Source organism: Trachemys scripta, chromosome 1, assembly GCF_013100865.1.
Source record: "Trachemys scripta elegans isolate TJP31775 chromosome 1, CAS_Tse_1.0, whole genome shotgun sequence".
Taxonomy (NCBI): domain Eukaryota; kingdom Metazoa; phylum Chordata; order Testudines; family Emydidae; genus Trachemys; species Trachemys scripta.
Genome location: NC_048298.1, coordinates 291,785,987 through 291,804,974, shown reverse-complemented (window position 1 = coordinate 291,804,974; position 18,988 = coordinate 291,785,987). Strand labels below are relative to the sequence as shown.

Genomic DNA, 18,988 nt, shown 5'->3' with positions numbered 1-18,988 from the left:
GTGTACCTAAACAAACTGATCTACATGGCTCCCTGGTAACTTTACAGGGGAAATGAAACAGATAACAACGCTACCTCCCTTTGTTGTACTGCTACTTGGTCTAGTAGGAGTAACTTAATGAAAAGTCAAGGGCTGTGTCCTGCTAACAGGGCCAGCTCCAGGTTTTCTGCCACCTCAAGCGGGGAAAAAAAAAAAGCCACGGCAGCACGATCGCAGCAATTTGGCAGCAGGTCCTTCACTCCAAGAGGGACTGAGGGACCCGCCGCCGAATTGCTGCCGAAGACCCGGACATGCCGCCCCAACAGTGGCCGGAGTGCCGCCCCTTGGTATTGGCCGCCCCAAGCACCTGTTTCTTTAGCTGGCGCCTGGAGCCAGCCCTGCCTGCTGAGTTGTGGGAGTCATCACCGTAATGGGAAATAAATTTACACACATACCCGAGGTTCCTTCCCCTGCCTTAGGCTCACCTGTGCTCAGCTGCTGGGACTGTCTGGACTGCAGTGGAGTCTCAAATAGTCCTGGCTTGTGGCATAGCTGGAACCCCTGGCTCCATGTCCCCCATCCTCATCCTCGCTGTTCATGGCAGGGGCCCGTGACTTGGGCTCCTCAAAGGTATCCAGAGTGGTGGTGGTGGGGAGTGTCTCTGTCAAGTCTGGCATGCAGCTCTTTGTAAAAGCAGCACCTCTGGGGCTCGACACCGGATTGACTGTTGGCTTCCCTGGCCTTCCGCTATGCCTGCCACAGTTCCTTTGCTTTCACGCGGCACTGCTGCTGATTCCTGTCGTACCCCTTGCCCTGCCTGCTCAGTGCAGTCTTCTCATAGATGGTCACATTTCTATGGCTGGTCCATAGTTGTGCCTGCACAGCCTCTTTTCTTCACAGGCGCTGGAGAGCCAATATCTCCTGTCTGCTCCAAGCCAGAGTGCGTCTGACTTGCGTAACTGGCATGGTCAACTGGGCAGTTGCACACAACAGTGAAGAGCTGCTGGGTGTGGTCACCAAGATGGACAATCAGGAAAAGGCATTTCAAAAATTTGTATGGCTGTTAAGGGGGCGTGGCTTCCACTGTCTGGGCAGTGAAGTTCACAATTGTGACCCGAGTGGTCAGTGTGGGGAATTGTGGGACAGCTGCTGGAGGACCATTAGGGTGAACATAAGAAACTCAATGTCTACCTTTGTGCTGCATCAACCTCTGTACATTGACCATGGCTTAACGCCAGTTGGGGAGGTGGTATTACAATATCAGTGTACTGGAGCGTTTACAACGATGGGAGACAAATTTAAGTGTAGACACATGCACAGCTAGATCAACGCAAGGCGGCTTATGTTAACCTGAATTTGTAGTGTAGACCAGGCCTCACATACACCATACACTCACAGTTACACCAACCTCCACCCAACTATATCAGATCTTCTTTCTAAATCCCTAACCCTGCTCTGGAGAATTGCTTTTATTACTGTGAAGCAATAAAATATTAATAAATGTATCTGCACATTGTGCACCCAAGCCCCGTTACATTGCCACTTTCCACAGTTACATTTGATGAGTTCACAGTGCTATAGCAAAACACTTAGGTAAGTATGGAATTCATCTGGAAGTTGGTGGTGTCCTGCCAAGGGGACCCCTTGGATCTCTTAGCAAATCGCTGCAGACTCCTACGAAAACACACAGCAGGCTATAGAACAAACAGCATTTAGGAGTGATGGTAAAAGTATGGCCAGCAACATGACAGGTAAACATGGGAGAGCTTGTAACCTGGTCCATCTGGGTTCTTATACCACATGCACGTCATCATGGTATCTAAGAAAGGTGGGTGGATGGGCTGTGCTCCTCAGCCACTTTTGAAAATTCTGACACATACCACAAAGCAAACTATTATTTAGCTTGTCATTTTAGCACTGTATTTTGGATTTTTTTTAAAAGAAGTAAACCTAATGGCTTGAGATAATGTGAAACCTCAAACATTCTTTGAACAATCATAGTAACACAATAAAGGCTGAGGAGCCCACAAATGAATTGGCATCATTTAAGTACTCTGTGGTAACCCATTTCCTTCACAGGATGAGAGAGAGGGGTCGGCTGTGCGGCCTAAACCTCAGCATGTAATTAGAGACAGCAAAAGCGTGCTGGAGGAGAGGCGAGGACAGGCAGGATGGAGAGCGGTGGCACAATGGCGTTGCTAGGGACAAAGTAACAGCTTAGATCTCAAACCATCAGAGGGAAGAAGAGAAGGAGAGAGTCAAGCAGGAGACAGATCAGAAACTAGTAACTCTGCTAGACAAAGGGTCAGAGTCATGGGTGGCACATACACCCCAAATTCAGGGAGGCTAGCTCCCTAGCCTGCCCCTTCTGCCCAGATCCTGCCCCTACCCCTTCCCTTCTACCCAAGGCCCCATCTCCGCTTTCACCTGCTGGGGCCAGAGGAGCGCTGAGCCCCGCACTGTGGCTGGAGGAGCTCCATGCCAACCCGCCTGAGCCGCCCAGAACCCCAGCTGGCCGGCCTGAGCCACCCCACACGCCAGCCTGGGCTGCCCCGAGCCCCAGCTCCCTGGAGGAGCTCTGAGCCCTGCCACAGCCTGGGCCTGGGGCTGTGGCGGGGAGTGTTAGCAGAGGTTTGGGGAGGCTTAGCCTCCCCCAGCCTCCATTATGCTCTGCCCATGGACAGAGTCACTGTGGTGCCTGAAAATTCAGTGTCCACGCCCACAATTCAAATTCTGCTGTTGACCGCAAAGTTCAGAGAATGGGCAGAACCTAACCCAGCTGCTTCCTTATGGTTGCACTTCCAGGCTCCCAGAGCATGAGCTCTTCCCAGTCATCCACTTCCCAACACAGCAGGCCCTCTCCATTAACGGGCTCTCTTTTGGGCAAGACACATGGGAACAAACTTCTCCTCCTCCCTGCAATCCAATGAGACATTCCCAGAACAGGGAGCTTTCTTGACTACCTGCCTCCCCACCCAGTTGTCCAGGTTCCAGGTATGGGTTCCCAGAACACAGTTTCTTCTGGACCAACCTTGGAAAATCAGGAAGCCATCTCCCCTTGTCTTGTGAGTGTGCTCCCAGAACACAAGGCTCCTTTTCTTGCCACTTGCTATGAGGGGTTGGATCCTAGAGGGTGGGTTTCTCTCGCCCAGCTGTGAGGAGATATGGCCACCAACACAGAAATGTTGCCATTTCACTTCCATGAACTGTCGTAAATACAGAGCTATTCCCAGCTCTAGGAGCATGGCACTGTCTGCACGACCTTTGCATACTGCAGTTAAAAAAAGGTTTTCCTGGGCAGCTTAGCCCAGCTCCACAAAGGTATTTAGGTTCCTAACTTTCCATTGATTTGTCCGAAGTCCAGTCAGGGGCAGCACAACCTAGACAAAACAGCCAGTATCTATCTGTGCCATTAGAGGAAAACTCCACAAGTATCAGGGAAAACAATCTTTAGTACTGCTAGTGACGCTTTGTGACTGGCTACAGAACCCTGCCAATTGTATAGTCAATTGTTGAGTATCTCACTTTGTTAAACATGAATCTGGAAACATTCCCAGACCGTGCATCTGCTGCTTCAAAGCGAAATCTCAGAGCATGAGGCTGAATGGGGCGATAATGAGGAAATACATTCCCAGTGACTGCTTAGGGAAGAGAATTCATTAACCATTATCTTTCTTTTTCTCTAGCTCTGAGTGGTCCCTGCTGCCTTTTTCCTCCTCCAAAATCAAGCTAGCTGATAGAAAGCAGGCAAATACAAAACCAAACACCTGTGTGCCAGATGTGCAGTTCTACATGTACATGTGCCCCGCCAAGCCATTTATAGAGTATACTGGAGCCTATTCCAGTGTTTTTTCTTTGGAACTGATCATAGAAAATATCCATTGCACATTAAAGAATCATGATTCTTCTTCCTACGATTCTCTTTATTCTGTATCCACGTGGTGAGTGTAGGAGAGGGCTGGAGAGGGAAAATGGCAGTGGAAGAGATGACCTACATTCTGCTACACTAGTCATGCTACTTACTTATAACTCCAGACAGTTAACTCAACTACTGAACACCTGAACTGTCCTCTCTGGAATATTAAGTAAATGGGGTTACCTAGGCAACTGGTAGTGTTCACGGGTAAGGTTTAGAGTTCAAAATCATTCCAGTGTATTAGAATAATAATCTGGGTAATGGAACAGTGAGAGGGTCATAGTATAGAACTTGGCATCCATTGTTTTAATGAAAGGTTGTCTATAAAGGCCATTTGAAAGAGCTTAGCCAAGTGTAGGCCTCTTTGCAAACGCCTGACACACAGGGAGAATTGCTGCACTGGGCAGTGTTTGAGAAAAAGAGAGAGGATGGTGCAGAAAAAAAAATGGAGGGGGGATGAAGAAACAGAAGTGCTTTCTTCATCTCGAAATACCTTCAGCCCTTTTCAGCTAGTGGATATGTTACATACACTATGTTTGGGGCTGAAGGAGTGAAGCGTAAGAGCTCAGACCTCAGTATGCACCTAATAAAGTTAATGTAGTGTATGGGAGGTAGCATTGTCCAGTGGTTAGAGCCCAGGGCTAGGAGTCAGGAGACCTGGGTTCTGTTCCCAGATCTGTTACTGCCCTTGATTGTTATTACTCCCTTGTATCTCCATTTCTCCTTCTGTGAGATAGTGATAATAATACTTACCTTCAGTTGGAAAGCACTCTTTGGTCTATGAACAGGACATGCTATATAATAGCTACGTGTGCTGGTGCAGTTGCTAACTTGCTGGGGCTCCATCTGTTCCTGTGCACTGAGACATGAGGAGGGGGTTTGAACTAGCAGGGCTCAGCTGTGCAAAGCTACCTGGGGGACTATGCCCTACAGTTCCAGGTTCAAATTTGGCAAACTCGGACCTCCAAAGGAACATCATACTGCCTTTCTCTAGAGTGGCTTTTTTCTATCCTCTGAGCCACTTCGACCTCCTTGTAGTGCTCTTACTCACCACTGGGATCTGTTTGCAACCTGAGCAATGTGACCCCTGGAACTCCATAATAACCTTTTTACAGTTACTTTGCAGAGCAGAATTTCACTTTAACAATGCTGAATGCCCATCATTAGGCTCCAAAGTTGACCACTATTGATAAGAATAGGGAGAGTTCACACTTATCTTGCTGCAATTGTTTCTGTCATCTTGCACAGGTAGGCAGACACTGCTGCATTGGGATGCATTTGGAAAACTTTTGTTACCATTACAAGGGCTGGAAACATAATAATTAGAAAATGAACGCTTGAATTTTGCAGAAGATGATGAAGCCCCCACCAGTGTTGGTATGGTGCCTGCTCCACAGCCCACGGAGTTCAATAGAAGGACTTCAGGCCCAGGATGAATAGGCTATTACTGGTTGCTCCAAGGTGGTGAGACTGCTCAAGTATCACTGTAAAATTCAGTGTCAGCAGGTGAAATACACCACAACCCAGTCATCACTGATCCCACGCAATCCAAATGAAGCTCTCATTGCATTGGATTATGGACACTCCTTGTCCACACGCGTGGTGCAAGGGGACATATTTAATAGGACGTGGTATCTTTTGAAATACTGCCAGCTGAATAATCCACCATTCTTGTTTCTTTACAGCATGCTTTATTTTTGGGCTTCTTGCTTTCCTTGCTTTACCACTGTCCATGGCTTTTACAGGTAAGCTGTCTATCTAAGACGTTTAAAGAGAGGAGCTTGGTGGTATTATATAGTTATATAGCAATGCCACCTGTGGAAAGATTAGTTTGAATCTGATTTATGACACAAGTGTACCTGACTTTGGTGATGTCACCACATATTGTTGTCGACATCGTACAGTACATACTTGTCACTACATCTGTTTGTCCACATCATAAAACCACCACAGAGCTTGATATGGTTGTTGATATCTGCTTCAGTGATTCCTTGAGCTGGCGTGGGGTGTGCAGGTCATAATCAAAGCAGATTGGCAGTTATGTGGGAAAAGCATGCTGAATAGGAGTCAGATTCGTAATGATAAACTCCATCCCTTCCACTATTATTTTTCACCCTGTAAGCTTCTGGGGCGATATCCAGGCTACCGCAGCAGCCATTTATATGGGGAGCCAGAAATTCCGGCCTTCTAATCCCAGTTCTGATGACTCCTTCTGTAGTTTTGGACAACCCACCTAACCTCTTTTCCTAAATTTCTCCATCTATTAAATGTGGCTCTTTTAATTTTCTTATCTACCTCACAGCAGTGTCAGGAAATTTAATTAGTAGCAAAATACTGCTCACCTTACCCATTTGGCAATCCTGTTGACTCCAATGGGATTATTCATATGACTCAAGCAGGATTTGGCCCAGTTATTGGAACCTGAGTTGAAGATGAAAACAACCATATAAGTGCTAAAATAATACTAATACTGATAATAAATAGCAAGAAACAGGTACAAAGGCAATTTCACCCAGAACTTGCATCCTGAATAAAAGACATGGTGCAAGTAGTGTGACCAGATGTCCTGATTTTACAGGGACAGTCACGATTTTTGGATCATTTTCTTATATAGGCTCCTATTACCCCCCCACCCCCTGTCCCAGTTTTTCACATTTGCTCTTTGGTCACCCTATGTGCAAGTCATTGAATTGCTTGTGAACAAAATAGAGTGCACTGTACAGTATATGTCCAGTATACGAAATCACCTCCAAACAGCCAGAAGAGTGAACTGCTCTTTCTGATCCACTGAACACTCTTCAGGCTGCAGTTGAAAAAATATTCATTTCAAACACAATTCACATGCCTCTAAGTATAAAGAAGGCTGGGTATGGCTGGACTCAGGTCTGAGCTACAAACTAAACAAACAAAAAGGTGAATGTTGCTCTTTCCTACAGTGGTTTGGTTGCACTATAGGAATAATTTCACAGTTAAAGTACTTTTATGAACACTGAGAAGTATGACAGGTTTCAGAGTGGTAGCTGTGTTAGTCTGTATCAGCAAAAAGAACGAGGAGTACTTGTGGCACCTTAGAGACTAACAAATTTATTTATTTAAAGCATAAGCTTTCATGGGCTAAAACCCACTTCATCGGATGCATGCAGTGGAAAATACAGTAGGAAGATATATTTACACAGAGAACATGAAAAAATGGGTGTTGCCATACCAACTTTAACAAGACTAATCAATTAAGGTGGGCTATTATCAGCAGGAGAAAAAAAACGTTTGTAGTGATAATCAGGATGGCCCATTTCAAACAGTTGGCAAGAAGGTGTGAGTAACAGTAGGGGAAAACTTAGCCTGGGGAAATAGTTTTTACTTTGTATAATGACCATCCACTCCCAGTCTTTATTCAAGCCAAATTTAATAGTGTTCAGTTTGCAAATTAATTCCAGTTCTGCAGTTTCTCTGAAGGACGATCCCTCACTCTCACAGATCTTGGGAGACAGGCCAGTCCTCGCTTACAGACAGCCTCCCAACCTGAAGCAAATACTCACTAGCAACCACACACCCCACAACAAAAACACTAATCCAGGAACCTATCCTTGCAACAAAGCCCGATGCCAACTCTGTCTATTCAGGGGACAGCATCATAGAACCTAATCACATCAGCTACACCCAGGGCCGGCTCCAGCTTTTCTGCCGCCCCAAGCAGAAAAAAAAAAAGACGAGCGGCGGCACTTCGGCGGCAGCTCAACCGCGCCGATTCTTCTGTGGCAGATCGGCGGCAGGTCCTCCCTCTCTTCCTCTTTGACAGCAATTCAACGGCAGCTCAAAGAGGAAGAGAGGGAATCAGGGACCCTCCCCGCCGAATTTCCGCCGAAGACCCGGACATGCCGCCCCGATACCGGACGGAGTGCCGCCCCTTTGAATTGGCCGCCCCAAGCACCTGCTTGCTACAATGGTGTCTGGAGCCGGCCCTGGCCACACCATCAGAGGCTTGTTCACCTGCACATCTACCAATGTGATATATGCCATCATGTGCCAGTAATGCCCCTCTGCCATGTACATTGGCCAAACCAGACAGTCTCTACACAAAAGAATAAATGGACACAAATCAGATGTAAAGAATTATAACATTCAAAAACCAGTCGGAGAACACTTCAACTTCCCTGATCACTCAATTACAGACCTAAAAGTCGCAATTCTTCAACAAAAAAACTTCAAAAACAGACTCTAACGAGAAACTGCAGAACAGGAATTAATTTGCAAACTGAACACCATTAAATTAGGCTTGAATAAAGACTGGGAGTGGATGGATCATTACACAAAGTAAAAACTATTTCCCCAGGCTAGTTTTTCCCCTACTGTTACCTATGATTCAGCTAAGGGTCTATGCTGCCCCTGCCTCAGCTGTATGTCCACTGGGTGTTACTGCAGAGACTATGTGTCCCAGACAGTCAGGAGATGCATTGATTCAGTATATCTCGAAAACTTATCCTGACTGAGCTCTTATATGGACCTGGCCATCACCTAAAACTGTTGCCTATCCCAAGGGAGAGTGGTGATGGGGTGAATGCGACAGGGCTGCAGGGACCAGGCTAGTGCAGGGAGGTGTCATTACACCATGGCATAATTTACACATTGCCAGCCAGCCTTCAAAAATGAACAGGGCCAGTGCTACCATTTAGGTAAACTAGGCGGTTGCCGAGGGCGCCAAGATTTGGGGGTGCCAAAAAGCGGTGCCCCCAATTTGTTTTTTACAGCGTTCCTATGCCCCCTCCCCGAGCATGCCATCGCTGCTCCACTTCTCCCGCCTCCCAGGCTTGCAGCGCCAATCAGCTGTTTGGTGCCGCAAGCCTGGGAGGGGAGGAGAATTAGAGCGGGGGCGGCGTGCTCGGGGAGGAGGTGGAGCAGAGGTGAACTGGGGTGGGGAGCTGCCGCACAGCTCCCAGGGGGGGTAGCTACGGGGGGGGGGGGGCGCCTGAGGGTGGAGGGAGGGTGGGGAGCGGCGGGGGGGGGGGGGGGGGCGCAAGATGGAAGTTTCACTTAGGGCGTGAAACTTCCTTGCACAGGCCCTGGGCTAGAATCTGACCTTTTGTTGTTAATACCCCCTTTTAGTAATAGATTTTAATGTATGAAACTTCGAGGTGAAAATGTGGCATTTATTCTAGGGGATTAGCCCAGAGCTGTGGGTAACTTCCCACATCAGACGCAGAGTCCTTTTTTCATGACTTGCTGAAATTAAGAGAGATGTCAGTGTAATACAGCGTTGTCACAGGATAATGGTTTCCGACAGCTACATATCTGCGAAGGCATTTTAAGGAAAATTAAATGTCAAGGCGAAATGCAGACATTTATTATCTAAGCAAGGGACTCGAGTTCTCTGATAACATTCTGTTACAATGATCTCTCACAATGACTTGATTTCGATAGATCCGATTATTGATGTGCATCCAATCATTTTGGCCCTAGTCAAAGAGAGAATTTCTAGATATTTATCTAATATTAACAGATCTGTAACTATGCAAATAATAGTGCCGATCAATATTCATGAAGAACAGCCAATAATTCCTAACTATAAACATTTGAGATCTTTTCAACCCCTTGGTTATTTATCTACTTTCAAATTTTAACAAGTAGGAATGAAATTTTGTCATTAAAAATTCCAAAAAGCAAAGCTAGAGATGGAGTGACCCTTTAGATCAGAGTCCATCTCCCTGACCATGCAGGATCATTCCTGGCAGCACATTTCCCGCGCTTTGTCCACACTGCAGTGGAGCCAGGAAGCCCTGGGATTGCTCCCCAGGTCCGAGGCTCTTGGTTCACAGGCTGCTGAGGAGCTGGACAGACGACCTGGCAGGAAACAGCTTAGGGTCCATCCGAAGTTTGTTGAAATTGTTGGAATTTTTCTGACCAGCTCTATATTTAATAATACACGTAACAAAAGATGAACAGAGCCATAAAAACATGCACCTGACTCAAATGAGTAACCCCATAATCTTGATATTGTGATCTTCGTTCTATTTCGTCCCTTCCCTGCCTTTTTGTTTGTTCATTATCCTCATTTGTGTTGTGTCTGATGCAAGGCCCCTTTAATTCAATCCCACTGACCTTAATGTTAATTGGATCCGAAGCTTATTTGTAAGTACTACACTGCACTTACTGCATCTTTATTCTTTTCTGTAAAGCATATACTGGTATTTTGGCCACTTACGGTAATTAACGATATTATATTTTTGGTACTCAGGAATGAAGTTTTTGGAAGACTGCCCACTTCAACCACTAATTCCCTTATATCTGTTGGTGGGTGGTGTTGTCGGCAGTGTAAAGGTACTGTGCATTGTATGTGAAAAATGTTTTATGTGCCAAGACTTTGACATTATAAAGTATGTTTCAAGTGAGCTGTGTTCAGACAGGATACTTAAGAATTTACATTAAATTCTTATGGTTGATTGAGAGCTAGGCAACTGAATGATATCACAGGATAATAATTCCTTGCTGCACCACAAAATAGGCACATTTATCTCCAAAGCAAGAGGCATTGATCCTGTGGAAATGTTCTGCTACAATGATTTGATTTCCATTTTATCAAATGATAGATCTAGAATGAATAAATGAATGTTAGTACAGGAAAGTAACAACTTCTCACTATACAGTACCATGACGGACCTGCTGGTGCATTCAGGAGAACATAGTAATTGTGTATCTCAGCCAATCAGAGAGCATCTGAGCCATAAAAGGACAATGGCTTCTGGTTGGCTGAATTTTATTTCTTTTATCAATGAGGACAGGAGAACCAGGCAGCAATCTCAGTGGCTGGCACAGATGTAAGTGATTAATGTAACATCACATGCTGCATGTAAATGATGCTAAAACTTTGTAAGGTTGGAAATCCTGTACTAGTGGTCTGATCTCCCTAGACATAGAGTGAAGATTCTTGCCCTGAAGCCTCTCCAGGAATTAACTGAAACGCTTAAAACCGCTAGATTAAAACAGGTAGCTTTATTTAGTCAACAGGACGTAACAATCAGAGTTAGCATCTGTTCTGAAATGTATCTGCCCCTGCTTTGGAGGCTGACAGGAGAGGAATTCAGCTGTCAATGAGCCTTATTCACCTTGCCCTGATCAGTATGTAGTTATTCCCACCAATGCAAAGTGGGCATAAAATACACCAAATCAGAACGGTTGCATTTCACATGCTCCATGCACTCCCTTTGCACTGGTGGAAATGACTACACCAGGTGCAGGGCAATAATGAATCAGGCTCTGTCTCTTCTAACAATCCCCCCAACTCCTCAGACCCTGCTCCTTCTCTTGAGGAGACACAAACTGAACAAAAAAATAGTGAAGCTGTTTCTCTGTTCTGAGCTACTCTACAAATCTCATTGTGCCAGTGTGTGCTTGTCTGACAGGGTTATCCCTGTAGCTGGGTGACATCCCAGGTAATGATGGAGACTGTAATGCTGTAACACAATCTATAACAGGGGTGGCAAACTACGGCCTGTGGGCTGGATCTGGCCCACCAGCCATTTTAAGTCATCCCTCGAGTTCCCGCTGGGGAGTGGGGTCTGGGGCTTGCTGCACTCCGGTGCTCTGGCACTCCATCCAGGGAGCAGGGTCAGGGGTAGTTCCATGCAGCTCCTGGAAGCAGTGGCATGGCTCCCCTTCGGCTCCTATGCACTTCAATGGCCCCCTCCGGTGCTCCAATGGGAGCTGCAGGGGCGTGGCTGCGGACAAGGCAGCGTGCAGAGCCACCTGTGTAGGAGCCGGAGAAGGGACATGTCACTGCTTCCAGGAGCCAGTTCAGGTAAGTGCCACCCGGAGCCTGCACCCCTCAGCCTCTCCCCATGCCCCAACCCCCAGCCACAGTCCTGATCCTCCTCCTGCCCTCCAAACCCCTTGATCCCAGCCTGGAGCACCCTCCTGCACCCCAAGCCCCTCATCCCCAGCCCCACCCCAGAGCCCCCACCCCCAGCTGGAGCCCTCACCCCCCACACCTGCAACCACTCCCCCGCCCCAGCCCAGAGCCCCCTCCCACATCCTGAACTCCTCATTTCTGGCCCCACCCCTGAGCCCACACCCCCAACCAGAGCCCTCACCCTCACCCTCTCCCGTACCCCAACCCCAATTTTATGAGCATTCGTGGCCTGCCATACAATTTTTATTCCCAGATGTGGCCCTTGGGCCAAAAAGTTTTCCCATTCCTGATCTATAACCATGTAGTGCTCTCTACACTGCAAACAAAACCCCATGGCAGACGCCCCTAAGTTGCTTGCTGGCACAGGTAGGGTTGTCATGTAGACAGAGACTATGGTATATATGGTACGATATTCCCAATTAGCTATTCCATTTAGTCTCCCTCACTTTTCCAGGGAGAATCTGATTGAGGTAGGAGTCCCCTGCTGTGAGAAACTAATGTTCCAGGCAAGGGAAGCCTGTCTCCTGAAGTCAAGGCTGCCAGTATCTTACCTGAGAACAGTAGCATTGCACGCTGCTACACTCCCCTTATGCATGTCTCTTGCCTCTTTTTTGTGCCAGGATCAATGAAGAGAGAAAAGGCAGAGAATGCTCTTGTTAAGAGGTCTCTACACACCCTACACTTGCCCAGCATAGATTCAGTATATGGTCCCACTAATGAGAAATGAATAGTCCCCATCAAGGGGCTGTGGTCAGTATCTTCAGCAAAATAAGTGAATGGGGAAAAGAAAGTACTTAAGCTTGTTAGAAATCATTTGCTGTGCATGAATTCCACCGGTTAAATGCTCAGTCATTTGATTGCTCAGCTGGACTTTCCTGCAGCAATAGCATAATCAGAGGATTAGATTAATAACAGCTAAGTTTTCCTATAGGAAAATTAAATCGGAATGGGAGTTTTTCATTGTAATGAACTGGGACCCTCATCAACAATGCTGACATCCACAATTTTAATATGATTGCTTGAAACTCTCCTAATATTGTTGACCAGAGATTAATAAAGATTTTAATGAGTAATAAAATTGTGCTAGCCATTAGTGATTAGTCTGTCGTCAATTCTCATTAAAAATGACACTATACGTGGGTCCAATGCTGCTCCTACTGAAGTCAATCAGGGCTCTGCCTTTGGCTTCAATGGAAGCTGGATTGGACCTATATTTTGTAATGTGGTGACCAACTTGATTTTAATAATTTGATTAGAATAGTTCATGTTTTAACATAGCCCCTCAATAGCACCTTGTTTATCAGCTTAAATCCAGTTGGTTCAATTCCACCCTCGGTTATACTCATATGTAAGAACATAAGAATGTCCATACTGGGTCAGACCAATGGTCCTTGTAGCCCAGTATCCTGTCTTCCAACAGTGGCCAGTGACAGATGCTTCAGATCAAATGAACAGGGCAATACTGAGTGATCCATCCCTTGTCATCTAGTCCCAGCTTCTGGCAGTCAGAGGTTTAGAGACAGCCAGGGCATAGGGTTGCATCTCTGATCATCTTGGCTAATAGCCATAAATGGACCTTGCCAAGCTGTCCTGCAGTGGCTCAAGGGTAGACTGTTAAGAACCAGGGCACAAACCCCAAATTGGTAGTGAGTTCTATACTTGGGGCTTGTCTACACTACACAGTTAGGTCGACATAAGGCAGCTCATGTTGACCTAAGTATGTCAGTGTCTACACTACAGCCTTTCTCCCGCCAATGTAGGTGCTCTACTACACCGACATAATAACCCCACCTCAATGAGAGGCATAAGGCTTACGTTGGTATAGTTAGAGCGGTGCAGTGTCTGTGTAGTAGGCTGGAGCACCCAGGGAAAAAAATTAGTGGGTGCTCAGCACCCACTGGCAGCCAACTCCCTCCTCCCACCCCAGGACCTCTTGTCCGCCAGTGGCCCTGCTGATAAACTCCTCCCCCTCCCACCCAGTGTCTCCAACCCACTGTGATCAGCTGTTTTGCGGCATGCAGGAGGCTCTGGGAGGAATAGGGAGAAGCAGGGAGCTCAGGGAAGGAGGTGGAATTAGACGGGCCAGGGGTGGGGGTGGGGGCGGGGCCTGGGGTGGAGTGGAGTGGGGGGGAAGAGGTGGGACGGGGTGGAGGTTTGGGGGAAGAGGGCAGATGGGGGCAGGGACTGGGGCAGAGTGTGGAGTTGAGTACCCCTGGGTCCGGACGAAGCTGGCACCTATGTGCCACATTATTGTTTTAATTTTGCTGAAGGCTTTTATAGGGGCCAGTCCTGACCATTCTGAGCAGTTCTTCAGAGTTGCTGAGTGCTCTCTGCTTTTGCTGAAGTCTATAAGAGGTGAGGGCTCAGCACCTCACAGAGTTGACCCCTTAAAGCCAGTGGCTCTGTTTATTCACTTTCTTTGTCTCTACAACATACAGGTGACTCTTCTGCTTTATGACTCCACCAGGATGCGGCAACTGCTTTCCAAATCTGTCGTGATTGATGATGACGACGACGATGAATATCCATGGCGGCAGAATGCTCACAAATACTACATCCATCTTACGCTCAGCCTCTTCCTCTTTATCTGGTTCATACTTGGGAACTATTGGGTGTTTTCTGTCTATCTGCCAAATTTCATTCCACCTTTCCACCAGCCCCAGGATTATTGTGATAAAACCCTGTACATTTTTGCTGTTGGAGTTCTTATCATTAGTCATACTGTGCTGTTTTTGCTTATCTTTTGTAGCTTCTGTATATATTGTTTTTCTAAGCGAAGATATGCTGCAGAAGAGGATTAAAAGCCATAGAAACTAAACCACAGCTGTTAGGTAAAGAGTGTCCAATGAAAAACAAAAGGCAATAATTTACCAGTGTGTGTGTATATAGATATAGATATATATAATAGCAGCCAACTATACTGAGGAAATTGTGCAAGCCAGTGCCATCTGGCTCTTTTAATATAATACATCATAGTAATGTAAAATTGCTGCTATAGATGGCAAGCTGCTCTCCCGCTAACTTTTACATCCATTTTGTTAGGGGTTTCATTTGAAGCGTTGAAATCTGCAGGTGAGAACTGCAGACAGCAAACCCCTCTCAAACCTTATTCTTAGACCCTTAGGAATTCTGTTTCAGCGTAATACATTTTCCTCTCAACTTGTATAGGTAGTATGTGGTCTATCACCATGGTATCTGAGCACCTCCATATCCATTAACCTTTTGAGGATGTATCATTGTCCCTATATTACAGATTGGGGGAGGGATAGCTCAGTGGTTTGAGCATTGGCCTGCTAAACCCAGGGTTGTGAGTTTAATCATTGAAGGTGGCATTTAGGAATATGGGGATTGGTCCTGCTTTGAGCAGGGGGTTGGACTAGATGATATCCTGAGGTCCCTTCCAACCCTGATATTCTATGATTTTATAGGGAACTGAGGCACAGAGAGATTCAGTGATGTAGCCAAGGTCAGCCAGGAACTGAACCTAAATCTTTTGACTATCAGCCCAGTGCCTCAACCACAAGATCATCCTTCCCTTCTGGGAAAAAAAGGGAAAGCAAAGTTTACATGGGGCAACTTTACTTTCTCTCTCTATTTGTACGATATAATTTAATAGCATCTAGGTAGAACAAAGAGTGCTTTAAAGCCCCCCTGATGAAGTCCACAGGGAAATTGACTATTTTCATATTTTTGGTATGTGACAACTTCAGAATGAGGTGGGGCATGATATCAGTATTACAGATGAACGTGTTTACTTTGGCAGTGCATTGGTTGTGATTTCAGGGGATCCTTTTGATTTGTTCCCCTTAATGATGTACATGTGTAAATCTATACTTAGTGGATGGATGTGATGACAGCAGAAGTATCCGCTTTAGAAGCACCAGCATGCATGGAGGCAATTGTCCTGTGGTGTATAATGAAACTAACTTATTATTGGTCCTGGTAGATGCTGTTTTTCTGTTGATTAACCTATGTGAAGTGCTCCTTCTGCTTTTGCTCTTACACAGTTACCTTAGATGATCAAAGCAGAGTATTCCCTCTGCCTAGATTTGACACCTGTGCTCAGACATGCAGGCATTCAACAGCACCAAGATAACAGAATGTGGACATGCATTTTGGATGTTCTTTTTATTAAAGACCATGCAACCAATAACCTCCCCTTGTACCACATAGAAATAGTGCAAAATTAGGTGTTTGTAAATTAACCTCTGTTTGCACTTCAACCTTTGAAGTACCCCATAGCTTAATCTGATCTGTTTGGCCATTCATTTGTGGGCCCAAGGCTGAACTTTGCTTAAAGTTTTTGGCAACAGTTCTGCTTTCAGCCATGAACACACAACTCCTAATAAAGTCAGTGGCAGTTGCATATGTGTCTTGGAGCACAAGTGGGTCCTTATTGTTTATAACTCAGTCCATGGCACTAAGAAGTGCATGTTAGAAAAAGATCACAAGTCATTCCACAGAGTTTGATTTTAAATAGGAAGTGGGACAAGAGGTGCAATTGTTTACTAAGTGGCCAGGTAGTGAGTTATTAGAGAGGCTGCTCTCTCCCTGCTGGTGTGGTTTATTCCATCAAGTCAGAGCTAAGGTTAGGATCAACTGTAAAATTCTCCAGCCCTTAAGCAGCCACTCGAAAGAAGCTATAATTTGATGGACTATGCTCAGGAGTGCAGGGAATAGGGACACCTAACACTGCTGGCAGCACTTACTGTCTCAAAAGGTGCATGTCTGTAGGTGGAGTTGTGTGGCCCTGGAATCCCTTCCCCTGTTCCATGCACCTAAGAGAGCACCAGCAGAGGAGCATGAGCCACACTTTTCCAAAAGTATATCAAGACTTGCTTTTTACCACACTCTCCACAGTCTCTCTGGAGGCATTTTATATCTCCTAGGCTTGATTCTTGCCACTGATGGAATGCTAGAATTGTCTCCATTGACTCATAGTTTTGGCCCTTGGATTGCAGTGCAGACAGATCTGTTCCATAAAACTCAGTTCATCCTGTCTGAATAATTTCATCTTACATGTATAGCACCTTTCATTCATCAAGATCCCAAAGTGCTTTACAAATTTTACCTAAGCAGGAATCCCTTCACCCACTACTGAAGTGCCATCACCTCTGAGTCAACCACAGCAGCTGATTAACAGTGCACAACAACATTAAACAAAATCTTAGGACACGACGTGAAGAAAAAAATCATATTCAATTGTCACTGCATTGGGAATTTAAAAAGGCAGAAGATAGTTACCCAAACTACATTCATAAGACAGAAGACTCCAGCGCTAACAGTTCCCACACTCACAAAAAGTTTCCTAGGATCTTTAATGGCCACAAGTTATGAAGTCTCATTCAAAAGACAATAGGACTGGTTCTCAACTGTCTTTCACTTTGGGCCTGATTCTTTAGCAGCTGGAACCTTTTGTGGTCATTTTACACCTTTGCAGAGTGAATGTAAAATGCTCTGAAATCAGACAGGTAGTGTTTTACACTCAGCACAGGTGCTGCAGAGCAAGTGTGAACACTATCATCATTATGAGATGAGAATTCTGATTTGATAGTGGTTTGTACGCATCTGATCCAGAAATAAATGAATGCACGCGATGCAAGGTTTGCACATGAACACCTCCAAAGCTGTGCTAGGGCACTGGTCCAGTACTGACTCAGATTTAAACATGCAGAATAACCAACAGCTTTTCCTTCAGCATCTTGGGTTGTCCCAGGTGGTCTCCCAGTCAAGCATTAGCAAGGCCTAACCCTGATTAGTTTATAACAGCTGTCAAGTTTGCAACCCAAAGCTGAATCACTGAAGATACAAAATATATCTTTTGTTAACATTTTGAATATTTTGTAATTTAAGGGATAAAATTACAGTAGTTTGAAAATCAGCCATGTCCCTCTTTATTTGTAATTTCTTCTTGAAATGAAACAAAAAACTATTAGGCTAATTCTTTTGAACCAGCCAGCATTATGATTGCGGTAGAGGAAATCAGTTGCAATTGTGCTTCTTAAATCATCATCTCTTCTTGAGAAATAAATGTAGCTTTTAAAGGAAAAATATCCATGATTTCCATGGGCTAGATATCCTGTACGATATTAGTATTCATAGTACTGTGTATTATGGAAATACACACACACACACACACACACACACACACACACACAGTGGTGATATCCATGTGGTAAATTACATTTATCATACACTGTTGACCACCTCACCTTCACTCTGCCCACTAATCCACCTTCATTGGTACTACGCCTAACATTCCAGAACCCTGTGCAGCAGTTTCAAACAGCAGTAAAACAATCTGCCAGATAAATGTTTCCTTATTTCCCCCCCACATGTGGAATCCCACCCTTCCTGCATCCCCAGTTGAAGTGTTCTCCGACTGGTTTTTGAATGTTACAATTCTTGATGTCTGATTTGAGTCCACTTATTCTTTTGCGTAGAGACTGTCCGGTTTGGCCAATGTACATGGCAGAGGGGCATTGCTGGCACATGATGGCATATATCACATTGGTAGATTTGCAGGTGAATGCGCCCCTGAGGGTGTGGCTGATGTGGCTAGCTCCTATGACAGTGTCCCTTGAATAGATATGCGGACAGAGTTGGCAACAGGGTTTGTTGCAGGGATTGGTTCCTGGGTTAGTGTTTCTGTTGTGTGGTGTGTAGTTGCTGGTGACTATTTGCTTCAGGTTGGGGGGCTGTCTGTAAGTGAGGACTAGCCTGTCTCCCAAGGTCTGTGAGAGTGAGGGATCGTCCTTCAGACTAGGTTGTAGATCCTTGATGATGCGCTGGAGAGGTTTTAGTTGGAGGCTGTAGGTGATGGCTAGTGGCATTCTGTTACTTTCTTTGTTGGGCTGTCCTGTAGTAGGTGACTTCTGGGTACCCTTCTGGCTTTGTCAATCTTTCTTCACTTCCCCAGGTGGGTACTATAGTTTTAAGAACACATGATAGAGATCCTGTAGGTGTTTGTCTCTGTCTGAGGGATTGGAGCAAATGCGGTTGTATCTTAGGGCTTGGCTGTAGACAATTGATTGTGTGATGTGGTCTGGATGAAAGCTGGAGGCATGTAGGTAAGTATAGCAGTCAGTAGGTTTCCTGTATAGGGTGGTGTTTATGTGACCATTACTTATTTGCACTGTAGTGTCCAGGAAGTGGATCTCTTGTGTGGACTGGTCCAGGCTGAGGTTGATGGT

At 45.6% G+C, this 18,988-nt stretch overlaps 1 protein-coding gene across 2 annotated transcripts in view; it reads left to right on the top strand.

Annotated features, from left to right (window-relative positions):
• Positions 1-18,154, top strand: part of TMEM272 (transmembrane protein 272) — a 28,323-nt gene extending 10,169 nt beyond the window's left edge. For both annotated transcript variants that reach the window (XM_034758540.1, XM_034758541.1), the window contains exons 3-5: positions 5,581-5,640; positions 10,125-10,207; positions 14,234-18,154. In XM_034758540.1, the coding sequence (XP_034614431.1) occupies positions 5,581-5,640; positions 10,125-10,207; positions 14,234-14,596 (506 nt within the window). In that variant the 3' untranslated portion in view covers positions 14,597-18,154. The remainder of the gene's footprint in view (positions 1-5,580; positions 5,641-10,124; positions 10,208-14,233) is intronic.
• The last annotated feature ends 834 nt before the right edge of the window (positions 18,155-18,988 follow it).